Genomic DNA, 21,178 nt, shown 5'->3' on the forward strand with positions numbered 1-21,178 from the left:
TAGAAGCAGTCATCCAATATAGACATGGCAAAGGGTCAAGCCAACTCCCCTTCGTTTTAGCCCCACATGAGCAGGCACAACTTACTATAGCTCGCTGTGTCAAACCCATAGGTCATCCAAGCCATGTTGTAGGTCAGACTTTGTCGTCGGGCTTTTTAATTTTTAATTTTTATTTTATATAAAGTCCCGCTCCCACTCTCCGTCCATCCACACACATTTAAAACCTATTTCACAATCTCTCTCAACATTTTCTTTATTCAATCTCTCTATACATTTATTCATTCCATTTCAACTGCAAACTCTCTTAAATCTCAATCAAATTTTAATTTTATTTAGCTCTAGCAGCTTAGATTCTGTTTGTTTAAAAATTTTATATTTTTTCTTTTTTCTTGTGTGAGGTGTTTTATTAAAAAAAATTTTAAAAATAATTATTAAATTTTACTAATTTATATTTTCTTTCAAATTAAAACAACCAAAAATCGTAAATGACAGGTTGATCCTTCAAATCACATTTTATTTATATTTTCAAATGATATAAAATCATTTTATATTTCTAATTGTCATATTCTAACTAAAGAAAAATTTTTATTTGTCAACGATGCTACATTAATTTAGACTTGTTTTCTCTAACTACATATTTTTGGTTTACTTAATGCTTGAGATCTGGAATAATTATTGTCCATATACTCTACCAATAAGAAAAACCAACTCACATGCATAGTCTTTAGACAATGTCACTCAAATTTTTTTTTTTTTTTTTTTGCTTTACTTGTTATTTTCACCATTTCTTTAACATCTAACAACTTAGTTTTTATTTTGTTTTTTCAATTTTGTAAATTATTATTTTTCTTTATAATATTTTGATAATAAAAAAAATAATATATTATAAATAGAAAAGGTGTGCAAACAATGAAAATGGCTACACTTTGTAAACTCGATTGACCAAGAATAGGTGCAATATAAGGTCTCTTTTATAGTGTTTACATTGCACCAATTTCTGGTCAATTAAGTATACAAAAGTGAAGTCATATCAATTATTTGAACTTTTTTTTTTCATTTAAAACATATTTTAATTGTTTCACTATTAAAGAATTTTAAAGAAAAATAATAATTAACAAAATTGGAAAAGCAAAATGAAAACTAAATTATTAGACATTAAAGAAATGGTGGAAGTAGTAGATAAAACAAAATATAATAAGGGACACTATCTGATAACCACGCATGTGAGTTGCTCGATTCTTCTTGTTGGCAAAACATATGAACAACAGTTGTCATAGTTTAAGCATCAAATAAGTCAAGAAAATACAGATGGAGAAAGCAAGTCTCAATGCAACATTACTGATAAAACGAAAAGTTTCATTTAATTAGAATACATCAACAAATAATAGAAAATGATTCTATATCATTCAAAAATATATACAAAATGTGATTTAGAGAATCAATCTACAACTTACAATTCTTAGTTATACTAGTTTGAAAAAAAATATAAGTTAGTAAAGTTTAATAAGTACTTTTTAATATAAATTATTGAGTCGGATCGCTACAAGGTCTAAAGGCTGGCCTAGCCTACAAGGCTTTCTATTGTGTAGGCCTTGGTTCAGTACAGTCCACTGTTGTGTCTAGTTTAGTATAAAGACAATTATTTTGCCTTTATCTCTTTTCTTCCCAGTTCTTCCAAGTAAAAGTGACATAAATGATGTACAAAGCTTCACTAACCACGTAAAGAGTTTAGCAAGTAAAGAACACTAGATCAATGTTTCAACAAGTTAAATATCAACAAGTCAATCTATATAACAATTTCTTTTAATCAATTGTGAAAGGAAATTATTGATTATATTTCTCATTGCCAACTAATATATGCAAAATAAAGTTTTGTGCAAAATAAAGTATGATAACAACATTGAGGATTCATTATTGATTCGATATCCACTATGCTAGTATAATACAAATGCAAGGAATTAAACACAGTGATTTTTTAATGTGGTTTTGCAACTGTTCATGAGCTAAGGTCCACATTTATAGCATTAGTAACTCAAAGAGAATGTTTTGACAAAGTATGTGTATAGAAATTATAAAAAAGTGTTTTATGAAATACGAGAGTCCTAAAGAGAATTGTTAGATTTTATGGGTACCCTCTTATGGAATTTAGGATGAAACTTATTTAATCCAAGCATTGAGTGTAAGCTTTCTTATGCTAATTTTTGCTCCTCTCTCTCTACCTCACTTCTGATAGTAATATTTTCTTTTAAAGAATGAAAAAGGGTGGTTACATTCCTATCAGTTGTTGAAACAAAAAGAATGTCAACTAACATATTACATTCTTGGGGCAAGGATTGCATATAAGCTAGTTGAGACACGATTTGTCGAATCTATATATGGTTGCTTCTCGAGTAGATGCTTTACACGTAGAGAACTATCATATGCCAATTTTTGCCTATTTTTTGAAGTGTGTGGAGGACTTCAAAAACTTTCTTGGCTATCAAATTGGATGAACACCATGTTTCAGCTACTTGGATTTTGAATTCTATATAAAAATTAATTTTTAAAATGGAATCAAAAATTACAACATCAGCGAAAATTATGACTAAAAGAGATCATCAGCTATAACTGGATGTCGACTAAAGAGTAGAAGAGGAAAAATGGAATTAAAAGAGTTTAAGTCTAATTCATTTTAAGGAAAACAAGAATCGGAATATTGAAATCGTCATCAATGCCATGAAAGAGGCAAGAGAGTCCTCATTGGAAGATTTTGAGTATGCAAGAAGTGATAGACTTTAGCTTGTGGGATGGAATAGTTGGATAATGAAAATGAACAAGGGAAAGTGGGCAAGAGACAAAGAATAGAGAACGACCCTGCTGCAAGCCTACAAGAGAATAGAGAAAGCCACACACACACAGTGATTGTGAATCTGGGATCCTTTAATGCCACACCCATGATAGCAGCTTTTTTCATTTAATGCTTTTTGACCTTTGTATTATGATTTAGTAAATCTTTAACATAAAATAATTTTTTATTATTTATTTAATTTGAAAACATCGGTTTTGAGATTTAAATAAACCAAAAATCGAATCAGAATTTTTGTTTTCATGATATTTTAACCCAATAATCCAACCATCTACTTTAGTTGCCTTATATTTTCAAATCGATTTACAATTAGGATACTGGTTTAGTTCAATTTTTGAATAATTTTAAACACATCTCTAGGAAATTACAAGTAAATACAATACAATAAAATTATGTATATTTATTTTGTGTATATAAACGAAGCCAATCAAAAATAATTAAACAGATGGGCTGCTATTAGTTCGTGGGCTTTTTACAGATAGAGCAGGTAAGTCCAATATGAAATTTGAGCTTTAAGTTGGCCTTGGGGAGCCTCCTCTCATCAGAATTTCAACTTTCTGGCCGCCTGGACGGTGCCCGGAAATGAAAAAATAAATTAAAAATGGCCGCGCTCCTTGAGAGTGATTTTGTCAGAGCCTGAATCCTATGCACCAATCACAGATTTTGAATTGCACGATGCAAAATCTACCTCCGTTGCTTCCTGCACATCATGCCTACGAGGATTGTAATTGAGAACTGCCACAAAACCCAATAATTGACACCCTAAGTATCTTGAAAACCAATGCAAGCTTGGAGATTATTACAATTTCATCCCTTAAGATTTGATTTATTTAATCAATAAAATTATGTCTACAAACAATAAGCATAAACTTAAATACACCTTTAAGAAGTAGTTTAAGTGATAAAAAAAGAAATTTCAATATATAAGAGCATATCAATTTAAGTTTTCTCTAACATATCATAATCAAATGTTCAATGATTGTAGGATTAATTACTAGATTCAAGATTTATCCTTCTCAGTATGATTAGTTTCGTCTAATATGGCGATTCAATTCAAATGGGGTTTTTTGTTTTAAAAAAAACTTAAGTATAAATAATAATATAATATCACTACATGATAAGGTCATTGTGATATATTTGTACTCAAATTTATATTTATTATTTATGTATATATTATTATTTTTATTTAATAGTTTAGTCTTATTGAATTTTTTATTGAGGGTTTACCAATAAATAATGATAATTATTAAAAAATTTTGACAAGACCAAGTAATAATGAAGCCAAACTTCAGAGATATAATTGTATTTTTCACCTAAACATCCATTTTTATAAACTTAAATAATTAAACTTACTAAGAGTATCCCCTGACGTGATACTCCTTCCATGGGCCCATTTTTTGTAATCAAGTTGGTTGTAGTCCAACCAGAAGAGTTATCAATAAGATAAATAGTTACGATGGATGCTCCAAATAGGGCAACCATGATTGCAAAGAAAATCAAATTAATATAATATAGTAGACGTATCGTATGATATGATATATATTATAAGTAATACTATATATATATCTATTTTGAATATATAAACATATACACACTTATATATGTTATCATATAATTGAGTATTATTTTATCTATATTTAAAATCATATATAAAAATATATACATATTTGTATATCCAAAATGGGTATAAATAATTTTATTGATATATTATTGATGCAGATCGATATATTTTTTACAGAAAATGATAAATTTATAGATATATATATATATATATATAATTTTAAATTTTTTGATAGTATTTATAATATTTTTTTTAAATAATGTATAAATTATATTTTTTATTATTTTATTTTTAAAAATAATATAATATAATATTTAATAAATAATATAAAAAATAAAAATTTTAATATATAATATTATATATTATCTGAGTAATATAACGACAACTTTAAATTAAAACCATTACATAATTTAAAGGTTGCAGCCACATGGAGGAGACAGCTATTCTGGACACCTCTGAGTTTTAGCGAGAGAAGTAAGTTAAGAATGAAATATGATAATTTGTGAAAAGTTAAATGTAGACCCAAAATCTTAATATTTTGTCTTTTCTTCTAAAAAAAAATAAAACTTATATGATATTTTTACATATATAATAAATTAAACCTTCCATAAGCAGAGCAGAGGTGCAATTCTAGTTGACAGATGACACTTGAAATTGGTGGTAAATTCGAACTCAATCAAGTTCAAATATCTCTTAATTTAAATTTAATTTGAATAAAAAATAATTCAGTTTAAATTTGACTCAAATTTATCAAACCGACATTAAAGGTAATTCAGTTCAATTCAAAAAAAAAAGATTCAATTCGAGTTTAATTTAAATTTATAGTTCAAATCTATAGTTTAAATATGTGGTTTAGATTCATTATTCAAATTAGTGACTCATTGACAAAACGACATTATTTAGTAATTTTTTAATATAATTCGAATTGAGCCATAAATCAAATTCGAATCAAATCAAATAATCTATCCAACTCATGAGTTAAATCATATCAAACTTTCTCTAACTCCAGTTCAATTCAGTTTTAAAACAAATCAAACCTTTTAACTATAACTCGATTCAAAGATTCAGTAGAGTCGAGCAACTTTCAAATTTGACTAACTCAGTTCAGATATAACACTACTTGAAATACGCTTTTAGGGTAATATTACAATTTAAGAAATACAAAATAATTAAAAATAATAAGATAATTTACCCTTTTGAGAAAATTTGTAGTTTTAAAATGTAAAAGCGAAACTTATGCTTATAAATACATATTTTTTATTATACAATTATATAATTAATATATTAATAATATATTATCACGTAATTAAATATTAATTTATTTTTAATTTAAAATCAATCAATCTGGCTTTTAATTATATATTTTTATAATTTTGTTAAGATTAAAACCACATAAAATTATGTAGTTAACCGAAACAATTTGTTTCCTGATACATCAGAAGTCAATGCTCAACTTGTCACGCACTGCGTCAGTTGGCCCCTTCATGGCCATCGTCAGTTTGGATTGTTTCATTGCTTCAATTGGATGAATGATTTTAGCATACGGAGTTGCTTTCTGGGAATTAATCAATGGACTTTCAAGAGGTCCCCCTTGGCATATGCAGCCTTCAATTCCCTCCTTTTATAACCTCCTTTTTCTCCTACCAAATGTATGGCAACTTCAGAAGATATCTTTTCTCTAGAATTTATTCATCAATTTCTTCTTGGAGACCTCATCTCCATTGATGAACCTAATTTCAGTGTTTCTTGTACTTCTTTTCTCCAACCCATCGAAACCGAATACCCAATACCCAAATCCGAACCTCAATCTCCTCCTGTTTTACTGATAAAACCTGAGATAGAGGAGTTGGAGTCTCCAAAGGAACTTAGTTTGGATTCAACTGATTCGTACAGACCAAAAATGGCAGAACTTGAAGAGAGGAAGCACTACAGGGGGGTCCGAAGAAGGCCATGGGGCAAATTTGCGGCGGAGATCCGGGATCCAGCTCGAAAGGGAAGCCGGGTATGGCTAGGAACTTTTGATACTGATATTGATGCTGCAAAAGCTTATGATTGTGCTGCTTTCAAAATGAGGGGTCGCAAAGCAATCCTGAATTTTCCATTGGAGGCCGGAGAGGGTGGCCCTCCAGCAACAACTACCTGCAGGAAAAGGAAAAGAGACAAGGAAACGGAGTTACAGGATTCCCAAGTCATATCCAAGAAAGTTAAGGATTAACTTGGGATATTCTCAAGAACAACTAAATAAACCCACCATCTATAAATATTTTCTTTTATATTTGCAGAGTTGCGGTGTCAGTAAATATATTTTTATGTTAAAAGATTATTAAAAAACCTTGTGATCTTCAAACATGAACATTTACTAAACTGTCTTACATCAAATTAACGAAATACTTAAGGATACATAGGCGAAAGGTGAAAATCCAATGAAAGAAGGGAAAAGTCCAGTAATATTGTACGGAGAGACATGGTAATGGAATAATATATGGTATCATGTATCAAAAATTTAATTTTATGTATTATATGTTGAATATCATATGATATAACTTTTAAGAAATAAAATAATAAAATATTAATAAAATAATAAAAAAATATAATTGACATGTCATCATTTTGAAAAATATTATAAGTACATTTAATAATTTAAAATTTTTCACATAGACTCTTAATATATTATCATTTTTTTCTAAAAAGTGTGTCAATTCATATCAGTAATATATATCGTATCATGTGATACATTCACTATATCGTATTAATTACAATACACCTTATGATTCATATCGTTTTTTATTTATATCGTATCATAAAATAGAATACGTATCGTGTATTATAAAACACTGATAACTATGTTGAGAAGAAAAGGTAAGTTATATTATTGTAACACTGACAATTTTCAATATAACCCATTAATCTGACACAATATGATGCAGAAAAAATAAGGTTAGAATTGAGTTTTTTGATATAAAAAGTTAAGTTAAAATTAAAAAAAAAAAAAGAGGTAAGTTTTTTGACACAATATGCATATTAAAGAGTTAAATTAAAATTAAAAAATTTTGATATAATTTTAATTTAAATCAAATTAAAATTAAAAACTTTTAATATAAAATCTAAATTAATATAATATAAACACGATGTAATTAGATAAAATGTACGGAGGAGACTCGTGAATTATGATGGGTTGACATTAGTATGTTAAGACTTGACTTGCTAAATATGTAATGTCCATAATTCTTATGTTCACAACTGTTCCTGAGAACAGTAGAAAAACTAAGCTAAGATATTTTATATAGTGGAATTCAATCATATGAGCAGAGACTTGCTCAAGGAAACTTCAGTAGGAACTGGGCCTTTCACATTGAATTTCAAGAAGAAAAGGCGGTTAAAACTGGGGCATTTTTCTATGATTCTGGAGAAACCCATGACCTTCATACACCACCAATTTTCACATGAACTCTTACAGGTTGATAACAAAAATATTTTAAATCATTGCTCTTATTTGAGTCAAACTATCATTTTAAAATTAAATCGATCATATCAAATTGATAAAAAGTATAATGACCAATCTCACAATCATCTTATCAGATGAGTCAAAAATTTAATTTTGAAATATTATTAGAAGAGATTTAAATCATTGTTCTTATATATAAAATTTCCCCCCTTTGTCACTCAAACTAAACCCCACAAAAAATAGAAGTATGTAGGTGCATGCATGGTTAGGCCAATTGAGGATGGAGACCTTACAAATTTGTCCTATGGCTAAAGGCATCAAATAGAAAGAGATAGATTTTTTTATGAACAAGTTGGATGATTAAGGGACCGCTGTTCGATCCAGTTGCAGAAGTTTTTTGTCACCTAGTTTCCCTACATTGCTATGTGCAATGTGTCAATATCCTCAACTGGTCCATACCCACTTGTATATGAGAGATATTGGGGGCAACTTGCTAACTTTATAGGTGTGAGGAGAACTAACAACATTTCTTGCATTAAAGCTCTTCACAAGCTCTCAACAAGATGAAGCCATATTCATTGGATTCATAATCTGATTGGTTGGTTCTTCTGTTTCTAGGTTAAGATTAGGGAGCCCATTTCCTGTCATATTAAAAACAAATAAAACATCTTACCAAAAAAACAAAACAAAGAAAACACCAATACAATCCAGTACAGTGTATTTTTTATGAATTATAATAAAAACTAAACGTTAATCTTTTTTACTAATTTATTCCTATAATATATATATATATATATATATATAAAATAAAATAAAATCTAATCACATAAATACATATCAATTTATTTAATTAAATTAATAAATAACAATTTTGAAAACGACATACCTTCTAAATAAGGGACTTCACCAGCAAAATATTTCACCCACCCACTTGGATACGAGCCGACATGAAACCATGTGGGTATCATCTTCATATCGTCTCTGTTGTTTTTTTGGGTAAATTATCATCTTCATATTGTCAATGAACTACTTGGATCCAAACTTGGATGAAATCTAAACAGAAGTAATCGTCATATTTCCAATCCTAGTTAGTAAATTTAAAAAAAGAAAAAAAACAACAAATAATAAAAAATATGTTTGAAAAAAAATGCTCTTATGCATATAGGAAAAACGTAGAATGTATATATATAAATTTAATATTGTACATCACCAATAAGATATTTTTAAAAATACAATAATATCATAATAATTTTAGTACTTTTCACAAATCTCTTATTGAAAATCAATATAACAATTCAAATATAAAGTATTTAATTAACTATTAAACCTAATATAATATAATACATAATTAAAATTTTTTATACAATAAGTAACATACCACTTAGTTAGGAAAGACAAATAAATAAATCAGCTTGAATTTTAGACTTCAAATCAGAGTGAATCTTTGTATAAGCCACAAGAGAGAAAAACCTAAAATTAGGGTTAAGAATTAAGAAAAAATATTGTTGAGTTTTTTTAAACGACAGTAACATTTTCGTAAATAATTGAAAATAGAAAGGATAATTTTATATTTTAAGTTTAACTAAAAATTAAAAAAAAAAACACACAAACGTAAAATATAAGAATAATATAAAATATCTATTTAATACGTTTTAAGTTTAAAAATTCTTTTAAATATGTTTAATATACGAATAATATAAAAATGTGAATAATACACGTATTTACTAACTAGGTTTTCAATCGCTTTATCACCCTCATTATCAATTCTGTCTTGTGAGTTATCACTGCTATGCAAGAAAGTAAGTTGATTCGGTGATGCAAGAAGCCTAACCCACATACTATCTGTCAACTTAACTGTGTTTTGTGCCTGGGTAACACGCTGCAAAAAGCATCATGCCATTCAAAATTACTGAGAAATTTGACTGTAGCAATGTATCACAAAAGTGAAAATTTGATACACACAATTAAGTACCGCAAGCAGGTAAATCATTGAGTTACAATACACAAAATTTTATATTATCCATAAACACTGACAAAAGAGAAGCGGTTCTTACGGAAATTGGAATATAAGCATGTCTGTTGTTTACAGGTCCAACTGTGAAGACTGTAAACCCAGCCATGGCCCCATGCACAGCACCATGGGCAAGGTGGCTGCAGTAGATGTTGTCTGCCGCATTACTGGGAATAGCTTGTAACATGTATGTTGGATCTGCGAAAAATGGTTTATAAAAGAGATGCAGACTTTCAACAGAAGAGAACGTTTCTGCCAAAGCTGGGAAATTGTTCACAACTTTTTCTTTATCCACATCATTCATGTTTCTCCCAGAGCTTCCATAAAACAGAATCCTTAAAGTTAACAAAAGCAATATTTGACATTTCCATGTCATTACTAACTTGATATATTGAATGCTAGTATAAGAAAACTCAAGTGCGTCAGAAAATAGAAACTATAAAATAATAAAAAACATCTCAAAAATATACCTATGTATTTCATATTTATTGTCATCTTCTGAATATTAGTGAATTGAGCCTGTGACATGAAGCATAATTATGCTACAAAGATCTTTTAAAAAAAAAAAAAAAGCCCAAATGAAACTGCTAGAAAAAAATTCTTCAGATTAAACAAGAAAGATGTCCTCACTCAGAGAAAAGGAAAAAAAAAAAGCAATACATAGGCTAAAATAAGTATAAACCAATAAATATTGCTTAAATTTAACTCTCTTAGTGATGATTCATCATAAGGTTGTTGGTCTAGTAAACATTTCATATCACAGAATCAATCCAGTTTTCCTTGACTATTTTTATTGTAGTTTGTATCCATTTATGCTTTCCTTTTGGAACAGTAATGATATAATGCTAGTAAATCTCTACTAGAATCAAATCTAGAAAAATGCTTACACAAAGAATCTTAGGATAGTCTAGTCAAATCTGGCATTTGCAACTCCCATTTCATGGCCAAAATTCCTTTTGCAAAAATCATAAATGGTAAATTATTGTTCAATTAATCAGACTCTATCCAATGATATGATCTCATTAAGAGCCTAGGAAAAGATTCTCACCTTAAACTTTTGAGACAATCAGAGACCAATGTCCAGGAGTAATCTGTTTCCTGATGCATCATTCTCATCAGCTGCAAGTTTGCCTAGGGCAACAGACTCTTGTCCTGCTCCTTCTGCTACCACAATCACCATATGCGCATTTTCTCTCAGCTGCTGTTACAACAAATTCAAAAAGTCCATCCTGGCCTTCCAGATAAAATAGAGATTCTGGGATCAAGCAACAATCATGTAACAATCAAGTACAAATTTATTATCAAAAAGTAAAAGCATTATTATCATACTGATACATGAAATATTATTACACCATACAAATGTATTTTAATCTCATGTTTACTCTTTTATTTGCACAAACAACAAACTATTACACACAAAATGTCATAGAGGAAAAATAAGCCATCAACCTTAAACACTATAATAGTCAATACAAAGATTAAATTCATTTTATCATCTTCGATATTTCTACTTAGGTCTTGTTTGGCATGACTTTCTAAAGTAGAATATATAGAAGTGGAGCATATTTTGAGATAGATTTCATAGAAAGCAAGAGCTTACATTTCATCACAACATGAATTTTGGCACTATAATTACACCCCAAATTTGATCCAGGAATATTTAAGGTCATAAGAAGGTGATCACGTTTTTTAAGGCATGGAAGTAAAAGTATTACCACAGCTTGACCAGCCAAAGTTGCATACAAAGCACACTAGCTCATACAAAGTCTTACCACATCACAACATGAATTTTTGCACTATAATTACAACCCAAATTTTCCCATCTTCCGAAAATGACTGATACAGAAAGAACACTAGCAAAGATTATGACTCCTCAAGAGCCCCAATTTATAAATTATTTATTTTCCAAGAAAATCTCAATTTACTTTCAGAAAGAAATTTTCGGAATCAAATACAAACAACACAATGAATTATAAAAGGTTCTTACTATAATAACGATAATTAAATGCTAAACACAAGCTCTCTCAGGAACTAATTAAACTTATTACCACCACATATTAAGTAGTCCAAACATCAAATTGACTAAAAATGAAGCAAATGGATTAGGATCACAGAAATGGAACTATCCCATATCCCATTCTACTTTCTAATGTTAACATGATATCTATCTAAATTTTCATCCCTTGATAATCAGAAAGGAAAAAAAGGTCAATTTCTACTTCCTCTTTGGGCGGCCACATCTTCAAGGCTAACAAACGTTTCCAACAAAAACAGAAGAATATATCCAAAATGAATCAATGACCAGAACTATGATTCTCGAAAGCAGGAGGAAACTAGGAAGATAAGTCCACAAATACTTGGCTTAATCAGTATTCACAAGCTCAAAATAGAACTTCAGGAAAAATTGAAATGCCGTACTTGACAATAGCATATGCTTGGCTCTGTTGCAGTGGGTTAGGGTATGACTGAAAGAAAGGGGCAAGCATGGCTGTGTTACATAATAATCAAGTAGTTCAAAAGACAAAAGAACCACCTAAATATCAAACCCCAACAAGAGAGTAAGAGCTTGCTCACTAATAATTTTTCAAAGGAGGATTTCTAGACCAAATGTAAGTCATAACTCAATGCAACGGATGAGCTTGTGAATTTTTTCTCACCATTCCATGGCCTTAAATTCTAATCCTCCCATTCACTCTTTCAACTTAAACTGCAACAATACACAGGGTGCACTGCATACAACCGAACCATCTTGTTCAAGTTTTAAAAAATGAGAATTCGAATTTTTATCTTTTAAAATCTAAGAACAATTCCGGTATAGCAATCATTTTCTGATAACAGAAGTTGTAAAAATCCTTCAGCTAAATATTACCATATATATGTGTGTGTGTGTGTATATATATATATATATATATAGAGAGAGAGAGAGAGAAGCTGTGTCTTTCAAATCCTGCTTCTAAAAACAAAACTGCTTTTTATTAACTGCTTTTGAATTTGACAGAATCAGGCATCCCAATTTCAGGTCTATTTCGAACCCATTTCCTCAAAATTTACTTCAAACTATGACTCAGTTTGCAATTGAAAATCACTGCTCATTATTGTAAAATGCAATTACACTAATTATATGCGCATTCCCACAACAAAAACTATCTGACTAAACAATTAAACCTGAAAATTGAACAATTAAAAAAAATAAAAAAGAAGAGGAATTACGGGTAAGTCGGAGAGAAAATTAGTCAAGTGAGGAAGATCCTCGAGAACGAACATTAATGGCCGTTTGATCGAAAAGCTGACATCTGATTGGACGATTTTGGCGCGAAGGCAACGGCTTAATTTGGAAGTTAATTGAATCGAAATAGGAGTTGTTGTTGTTGGAGTTGAATAGAAATGCAGACGGAGAGACAGAAAGCCAAGAATAATAAATTCAAATTCGAAAGATATGAAAAAAGAAGAAGATAATACAAAACGCTTAAGATAAAGTTGGAAGGATAGAATCGTAAACAGAACTAGAGAAATGAAGTGGCAAAATGAGATTGATCATCGGCAAATGCAAATGCAATTGCGATTTCATGTCAAAAGAAACAAACAAGCTATAGACTTTCAACTTTCCTGCCGCCCCCAAGGGGTGGGTTGGTCGTAAAGAGGAGGGCATCAAAGTAGGAGAGCTCCTCGGCGGCAAGACAATATGGCGGTGGGATCGATCACGTCACTGAATCAAAAATTTGACTTACGTTACACCCCTAAAAGGGCGGTCCGGCTCGGTGGGATCCTGCCGAAAAGGAGGACTACGCAGCTGCGCTGTCGCTTTAAATTTTGACATGCAACGGTACCTTCCAGAATTTCAAGTTCCCCCCTAAATTTAAAGTTAATAAAATAATTTCCCTAACTTATATTTAAAAACAAACATTTTCTACTATTCAGATTTTAGTATTGTAAAAATATACATGAATGTTTAGGGGTGATTACCCATGTCATTTTGGATTTTTTAACTAACAACATATTAAATATATTTTTTTATATATTTCTCGTATTAAATACGTATTTTTATCCTTTTTTATATTTTCTATTTTTAATGAATTTTTTAAAATATAAAAATATTTTTCATATTTTCAATTAATTATCATAATATTATAACTATATAAAACAAAAAATCTAATTTTTTATCATCCAAATCTCTAATCTCTAGTAACAATTGTTTATGATGTTTGAATCTTAATTATATATTATGTTATATTAGATTTAATAGTTAATTAAATATTTTACATTTGAATTGTTAACAAAAAAATTTATAAAAAATGTTAAAATTATGTTTAATATTGTCGTATTTTTAAAAACATAATATTGATGATGTATCATATTAAACTTATATATACACATTTCATTTTTTTTCAAATTTTATTAATTTTTTTTATAAATATATTTTTAATCATTTACTGTATTATATCTATATAATTTCAATACTCTTTTTTGACCATTTCCATATTTATTAATTAGTCCCATCATGAAACTACCAACAATTAGTTTTATGGCGAAACTATAAAACTAAATTGAATCGTTTGAAATTTATACCTTAGATTGGTTTAATTCAAATTAAAAAACAATTATTTTTTTTCAAAATTAGTTAGTTTAGAATATAATTTTTAAATTATATCAAACTGTAATCCGTGTTTCAATATGTGTGTGTATATATATATATATATATATATATATTGTATTAAACATAAAAATGTTGTACAAGAATGTATTTTTTTTAATTTATATATATGTATGAAGTCTTTGTATGTATGGAAACGTGTAAGTTATTATTGTAAAATATAATAATACAATATAGTTTTAAGAAATATTTAAAACATTATATTGTATAATACAAAATTTATAAAATAAGTCAAATATGCACTAAATATAAAATAAACATAAAAACATATAGATTATATTGAAAAACACATTAACAAAATTACATTTCAATCTTTAAGAAAATTGAAGAATTTATCAAAAGTTAAAAAATTACAAATAAATGGTAAAAAAATTTGAAAACCATGTAAAGTACCGCATGTGATAAGAAAATTTTAAAACTTGATTAACAGTAACCAGTGGCAGTGGCAGATAGGGCTGGACTCGAGCCAAACCAGCTCGAGCCCGAAACGAGCCGGCTCTGCTCGGCTCGATCAAGCTCGAGCCGAGCTGAAGCTGTCTCGGATTGGCTCGGTAGATTTTTTTTTAAAATTTTTTATACAAAACGACGTCGTTTTGATCCATATATATTAAAAACGATATCGTTTTGATAATAAAAACCGAACCGAGCCAAACCGAAAATGAGCCGAACTCAAACCGAATCGAATTCGAGCCGAACTCGAGCCGCCCATAAATAAACCAAGCCAAGCCCGAGCTGGCTGCTAGCCGAGCTCGGCTCGGCTCGAATCCAGCCCTAGTGGCAGAGATGGTAAAGGTGGGCTGTGCTCAAAGAAGAAAGAGCTTCCGTGGTGAAACAATGGTGGTGTTGGATACGATGACAATGTCAAAGACAAAAGTGGTCAGACAATGGTTTTAAAAAGAAATTAAAGAGCTTCGGCCAAAATGATTTTTCTATCCTTCCAATAACCAAGATGATAAATAGATTTTTCAAACTTAAAAACGAAAATATCATTTTATCTAAGTTCGAGTGCAAAATACTCATCCGGCCTAAAATATAATGAGTTCGAATGTACATTGGATTATAATCAGACACTCCTGAGCTCTGTAAATTAAGGGTGTAGAACTTGTAACTGACTCAATAACCAGCCCCTCCTAAAATTAATCAGACACGGCAACATCAATGTATACTAGTATATGTTATGTCATACATATATATAAATAAATCATCACATGTATGAATGGAATAAGTGATACAAATACTACTTGGATTGTCTGCATTTATGAACAAATATTGTACAGATATACAGAACAATAGATCAGGAATTAACAAAATTCCTTGTGACTGAATTTAGTTGCATACCATGCAATCGGTCCTTTCTTTGATCCGGGACACATTCACCTGAAACTACAAAAATTTCAGAAACAATCTAACAGTTTTAGTTCGGAAAGTGCATTTCTCTAGCAATATTCATTGTGCTTACCTATGCGAGCCTTATACCAGTGGCTTATATGTGTTAGTTCTAAGAGTAAATGACTTCTAAGTAAGAAAATGATCAATCATATGATGTATCACATCTGCACCTTCAATATGTAAGACTTCGTCTTTGACCTGTAAAATAATCAGTGTTGGAATTTGCCCCTTCAAAACAGAAAATTTAAGCTTTCTGATTCTTCTTTTTTTTTAATTCTTTATCACCTAGTAAGGTATTCCTTTAAATCAGCACTCAAAACATAAAAAAGAGCAAATTCTGCATATTGAACTAGAAATAATAAATCACAAAACCCACATTGCATACAACATATATCTGTTGAGCGTCTCAGAGCACGTGTGTCCACACATGTCTGCACCATGCATGTATGAATGTGAAATACCTGTATAAGACTGTGAGCAGCAAACCTCTGCCTGCTGCTGTGAAAGCTAACATCTACTTTTTCCCATGAAACACGAGATAGGCCTGTTACCAGTTCCTCTGCACAATATGGTCCAACAAATATCCTTATTAAATGAAAGATACACTAAATCAAAACATATAACACAATTGTTCTGAAATAATTCAATAGCTCAAATAACAGAGAGTAACATCTCAACATCATCCATGAACAATAAAGTCCTAGGATCCCATAACATTATTCTTAATTCTTCTTCCCCTCCCAACTACCCCTTTATATAATAAAACCTAACCTATAAGGTACAGACAAATGTCCCCCTATTCTAACATAGCAAGCAAAAAATTATGACATTGATAATGGTCAACTAAATGAAACAGAATGGTAATGCCACGTGGAATAAAAATACTACATGTAAATAAACAAGGCCCTGATGAATGATGCCACATTTTTTACACAATTATAACACACTCGTTGTAGACCATGGTATCAATTCAGTTTTTCCATATTTGAGATTAACTCTGTCATGCAACATTTATGCACCGTGAAAATGTCAAATATGACGTAATTTTGTCATTCAAAGTAGTTTGTCTACTGATTCACAACTTGTAAAAGGCATGCAAAAACTGACCTCAAATTGTATGTATATGCTCTTATTCATTAAGCAAGCAGAACGTATGTACATGTTAAGAATCATTAAGCAAGCAGGTGACTTCAAATGACAAAGTCATCAACAAAATCAAACTAAAGTGCCAAAACTGTAGCTCAAAAGTTTGTAAGTTACAAACCCTCTAGCCTATCAGGACCAGCATCTTCCACAGAGTTAGGCTCTGCATCGCATGCCTTGCAATATTCTTCATGTACAATATGCGGATATTTCTCATCAAGCGAATCTTCCCACTATTCACCAAAACGCATTTTGCTTGTTATACTCTAAACAAAAAGTTAAGAAGAAATGGAACTAAACTAACAAATTAAAATTGATAATGATACCTTTGGCAATTCACTATTACGTCTTATCGACGATGTCCTCCATCCGACAATATCTATATTGAAATTTGTAATGGAGAACAAAATGACAAAGTTTAACAAAAAATTGAAGTAAACAACTATAGAGCTACATAAATCATAAAAAAAAGGATACGGTCATAGCCCACATTTGAATAAGCCACCCGTCTTTTGAAAGCATGCAGTGCAGACCTGCATAAAAAGAGGTTTATTATTAAAAAAATGCTGTAAATATAAAGCAACGCATCCAAAAGTTACAGAAGTGTATCATACATGAAACAATTTTCACCATGACCTTCTATCATGATTCTCAGCAATGGAGGTTTTCCCTCATCAGTATCATTGAGAAAAAGATGCCGACCTGTTCTCCTAAATATCAAATGAATAACAGCATTTGCAACTTTCTCAAAGGCAGTTACACCAAAGAGAAAAGGTACCTGGAATAAGATACCAAGTTTTTCACATCAACTAACAAAGCAATTTGATTTTATAAAGATATGCCCAACAAAAGATAATTTATAAATAACTTAAAGAAGAATTTGGAATGGCAAAGAACAATTGATGGATAGGGAAAGTCTCTATAGTTAGGCCAAGAAGCAACTATTTAACAATAAATTCCACATGCATAGCCTGTTTGTTCTATAAATGGAGGATGGATGCTCATGAAATTCACAATTTCTTAATAAAAAGAAATCTGGAAAGAGTAAATTCAAAAAATACCTGCTTTTTACCCCTAGAACCAAGATGTGGGGTAGCAACAGTGATGAAGTTCATAGCCTCCAGACCACCTATTGTACCACATGAATTCTTTTCACTTGTATCAGCTGATGGGTTACCAACATTTTCAATACTAGGAGGTTTATATAGTCTACCAATTGCATATCTGGCTACTAAACCTCCAACAGAATGAGCAACAAAGGAGATTTTACACAAATTTGGCTTTCTTTGTATTACTTCAAGGACCTGTTATCCAAGCAATCATTTAACTACAAACAGAATATGTAATTGGTGGAAATTGAACAGATCTGAGAGATTTTAGCACATCAATAGCATCATTAATCTATGTCCATCCATAACATTAACAAGATACCGACCTCTTGTGCTAAACGCTGACCCATTACATCCACCCCATCTAAAGTTAGTTTAGACATATTTCGTTCACTGCCTGCAGAACAAGTCCACCAAATATAATTAAAGCTCAAATACCCATTTTGCACTAGTTTACACATGCCCACTCAGGCATGAAACAGCTTAGACATTAATTGACAAAGGACAGAAGAAATGGAAACATTTCGTAGTTGAAAATCCACTTGAATTCACCCACTGATTTTACACCCACTTCCCAAGTAAAATAACGGACAAGTAACAAAAACAATAATTTCATGGAAACAATGTTAATCATATTTAAGTGCAAATCATGCCAATTCTAATCAACCCAAAATCTTTTCTTTGTATTTTATTACGAGAATGATAATTAACACCAGCAATAACAATACCTGCAAATGTATTACATAAGCAAAAATGTGAAAGAAGTTTAGAAAAAAATAATACAATGAGGAATCCTCCTTACAGTGAACAAACGCTTTATCAGGTAGCCTTTTAACAAACTGCTCCGCTCCAAATTTCCAATCAGTAGCACTGCACAATCAACAAAAATTCACCATTCAAAAAGGGAAATACCAGCATTTAATTGATACATACAATTCCAAAAACAAGAAATTTGAGTAAAATAATCAAATTTAAACTGAATCATAATCTACCAATAGAGACGGAAAATTGAAATTAATAAGAACAAAAAGTCAGACCTTCCGAGAATTCCATGGACCATAACAACAAGATGATCGGCAGAAGAAGAATCAGAGTCTTTACAACTCCACACATCGTGGCTTCCGTCCACCGATTCCTTTGAGCAAACTCCGTTCTCTACCGTTCCGTTTTTCATAGTTACTCTAGTTTTATCGCTATTAAATGACGCATTAGATTAAAAATAACCGACAAATGAAGATCGAATCAAAGGCGTTTGGGCTTGGTCAAGAATCTCGGGAAAATGGGGAAGGAATCTGCAAGAAAATGAAAGACAATAGTAACAGACAATTGGAGCAAGAGAGTTGTTTAAGAGACAATAACAAAGAGAAACCTTAGAGCGAACGAAGCCATGAAAAGGGGAACCAATAAAAAAGCGAAAAAAAAAAAAAAACGCAGCGAGGGCCCGGGTACGATTAGTGAAAAAATTAGCCACAGTGCAGTGGTGATCGCTGAAATGTCGCCACGTAGAGAAAATCGTCACTGGTGTAGAATAAAATGTTTTTCATTTTTATTTGACCGACTTTATTAATTAATTAAGAAGTAAAAGAAAGATAATTTATATTAGGCCAAAAAACTATGTCCAACCCAAGGTATAGTGAAATCCCTTTACAACCCTTCAATTTTTAAAAATCCAAACATCTACCCATAACCAAATTTATGTTAAAATTTTCAATTAAGGTTTGGGGTGAAACAATCATTTACTAAAAAATTAAAGTTTATCACATTTTCCTTACCTATATTTAAAAATTTATATTTTCTTCTAACCTAAAGTTTAAAAAGTGACAAAAACCCCCTAGGTTTTGTTTCTCTTCTTTCAATATCGATTTTTCCTTCCCTAACCATCAGTTATCCTCCCTTTCCCCTTTATCTCTCCTACAGTCTCTCTCCCTTGCATCTCCAGTCATCTTCGACTAAAGATGAAGATAAAATCATCTTTGTCTCAAATGAAGACAAATGAAGTATTTGTTAAAGAGACAAAGACGACGTATCTTCATCGTAGACGAAGACTGTTCGTCTTCTTATCCCATTGAAAAGGGTCAGAGAGGCAAGGGAGAGAGACTAGAGGAGAGATAAAGAGAGAAGAGAGGATGACCGACGATCGGGGAAAAAGAAATTGTCGTTCGAAGAAGAGGAACAAACCTTAGGCAGGTTTTTTTCACTTTGTAAACTTTGGATTGAAGGGAAAATGTAAGTTTTTAATTATAGGAGAGAAAAATGTGATAAAACTTTAATTTTTTAATATATAAGATTTTACCTCTAACCTTAACTAAAATTTTTAGTAAAAATTTGATTGTATTTTTAAAAGTTAGTGTGAAAGTTTGGGATTTCTTGAGTGGAAAATAATCCTTTGGCCTTTATATTATATGAGATTTAAAATTATATTCTACTTATATATTATTTTAGCTAATAGAATAAATAAAATAAAATAATCCACCTTAGATCAGATATAATTATATTCAGTTTTTTGTTGTCTATCACATTTGTAAAATTTTAATTTATTTAATATAATAATTATAAATTCGATCATTATATCTCGTATATATCCATTTAACAAATTTGAATGAAAAATATTGATAACTATGATTAGCTATATATTCTTATAATCTTATGTCGGGAAAAGGACAAGAAGAGAGGCAAATAAGTAGGGCTAAAAACAGGCAAAGTTGTGAATTATTAATACCAAATATTATTGGAATCAGCTACTGGCGTTATCCAAATGAATTGAGGCCCTACCATTGATGATGGAAGGACTCATTGATGGGTTGGGGTTTAGCCCGTCACTTAACATCCTCACAAGACGTTGAAGGGTAAGTCCAACTTCAGCCAACCACCAACCCCCAACTTCTCTCTTAATTGCCCACTATAACGTATTCTTTCAAATCTGTCTAGTCTTTTTACATAGATAAGGATGGCAAACACACTACAGGTTCGGATGCCTTCGGAACCGTACCTCTTGGTAGGTCTCCAAAAATTTCAAATCAAACT

General features: G+C 30.5%; 3 protein-coding genes across 5 annotated transcripts; 1 reads left to right on the forward strand and 2 right to left on the reverse strand.

The window, feature by feature from the left end:
• Positions 1 to 5,966: 5,966 nt before the first annotated feature.
• On the forward strand, positions 5,967 to 6,785 carry LOC123206483 (ethylene-responsive transcription factor ERF106-like). The gene has a single exon (XM_044623710.1). The coding sequence runs from the start codon at positions 6,058 to 6,060 to the stop codon at positions 6,619 to 6,621; it is 564 nt and encodes a 187-aa protein (XP_044479645.1). The 5' UTR covers positions 5,967 to 6,057; the 3' UTR covers positions 6,622 to 6,785.
• A 1,621-nt stretch (positions 6,786 to 8,406) lies between these two features.
• Positions 8,407 to 11,042, reverse strand: LOC123206487 (ATP-dependent 6-phosphofructokinase 4, chloroplastic-like). Its single transcript, XM_044623713.1, has 4 exons — positions 10,937 to 11,042; positions 9,906 to 10,060; positions 9,577 to 9,730; positions 8,407 to 8,492 (listed from the first exon to the last, which is right to left on the reverse strand). The coding sequence occupies exons 1-4, from the start codon at positions 11,040 to 11,042 to the stop codon at positions 8,407 to 8,409; spliced, it is 501 nt and encodes a 166-aa protein (XP_044479648.1).
• Positions 11,043 to 15,622: 4,580 nt separating this feature from the next.
• On the reverse strand, positions 15,623 to 19,646 carry LOC123206477 (lipid droplet phospholipase 1-like). 3 transcript variants are annotated; one of them, XM_044623705.1, is made up of 12 exons: positions 19,524 to 19,646; positions 19,192 to 19,446; positions 18,957 to 19,024; positions 18,481 to 18,551; positions 18,107 to 18,349; positions 17,660 to 17,823; positions 17,523 to 17,578; positions 17,372 to 17,424; positions 17,167 to 17,278; positions 16,364 to 16,461; positions 15,973 to 16,100; positions 15,623 to 15,890 (listed from the first exon to the last, which is right to left on the reverse strand). In XM_044623705.1, the coding sequence occupies exons 2-11, from the start codon at positions 19,326 to 19,328 to the stop codon at positions 16,029 to 16,031; spliced, it is 1,074 nt and encodes a 357-aa protein (XP_044479640.1). In that variant the 5' UTR covers positions 19,329 to 19,446; positions 19,524 to 19,646; the 3' UTR covers positions 15,623 to 15,890; positions 15,973 to 16,028. The 3 variants fall into 3 exon arrangements, with proteins under 3 accessions (XP_044479640.1, XP_044479639.1, XP_044479641.1); XM_044623704.1 differs by having other exon boundaries at positions 19,192 to 19,583; XM_044623706.1 differs by lacking the exon at positions 15,973 to 16,100 and having other exon boundaries at positions 19,192 to 19,589.
• Between the last annotated feature and the right edge of the window lie 1,532 nt (positions 19,647 to 21,178).

This window comes from Mangifera indica, unplaced genomic scaffold, assembly GCF_011075055.1.
Source record: "Mangifera indica cultivar Alphonso unplaced genomic scaffold, CATAS_Mindica_2.1 Un_0038, whole genome shotgun sequence".
NCBI classification, from domain to species: Eukaryota; Viridiplantae; Streptophyta; class Magnoliopsida; order Sapindales; family Anacardiaceae; genus Mangifera; species Mangifera indica.

Coding starts and splice junctions, on each gene's coding strand:
- LOC123206483 (XM_044623710.1), top strand. CDS start 6,058: ATGGCAACTTCAGAAGATATCTTTTCTCTAGAATTTATTCATCAATTT.
- LOC123206487 (XM_044623713.1), bottom strand. CDS start 11,042: ATGGTGATTGTGGTAGCAGAAGGAGCAGGACAAGAGTCTGTTGCCCTA. Junction 10,061..10,936: donor CAGATTACTCCTGGACATTG/GTCTCTGATTGT, acceptor CATTTTTCGCAG/ATCCAACATACATGTTACAA. Junction 9,731..9,905: donor ATGCTTATATTCCAATTTCC/GTAAGAACCGCT, acceptor TGCTTTTTGCAG/CGTGTTACCCAGGCACAAAA.
- LOC123206477 (XM_044623705.1), bottom strand. CDS start 19,328: ATGAAAAACGGAACGGTAGAGAACGGAGTTTGCTCAAAGGAATCGGTG. Junction 18,350..18,480: donor GTCAGCGTTTAGCACAAGAG/GTCGGTATCTTG, acceptor CTTGGATAACAG/GTCCTTGAAGTAATACAAAG. Junction 16,462..17,166: donor TGGTCCTGATAGGCTAGAGG/GTTTGTAACTTA, acceptor CATATTGTGCAG/AGGAACTGGTAACAGGCCTA.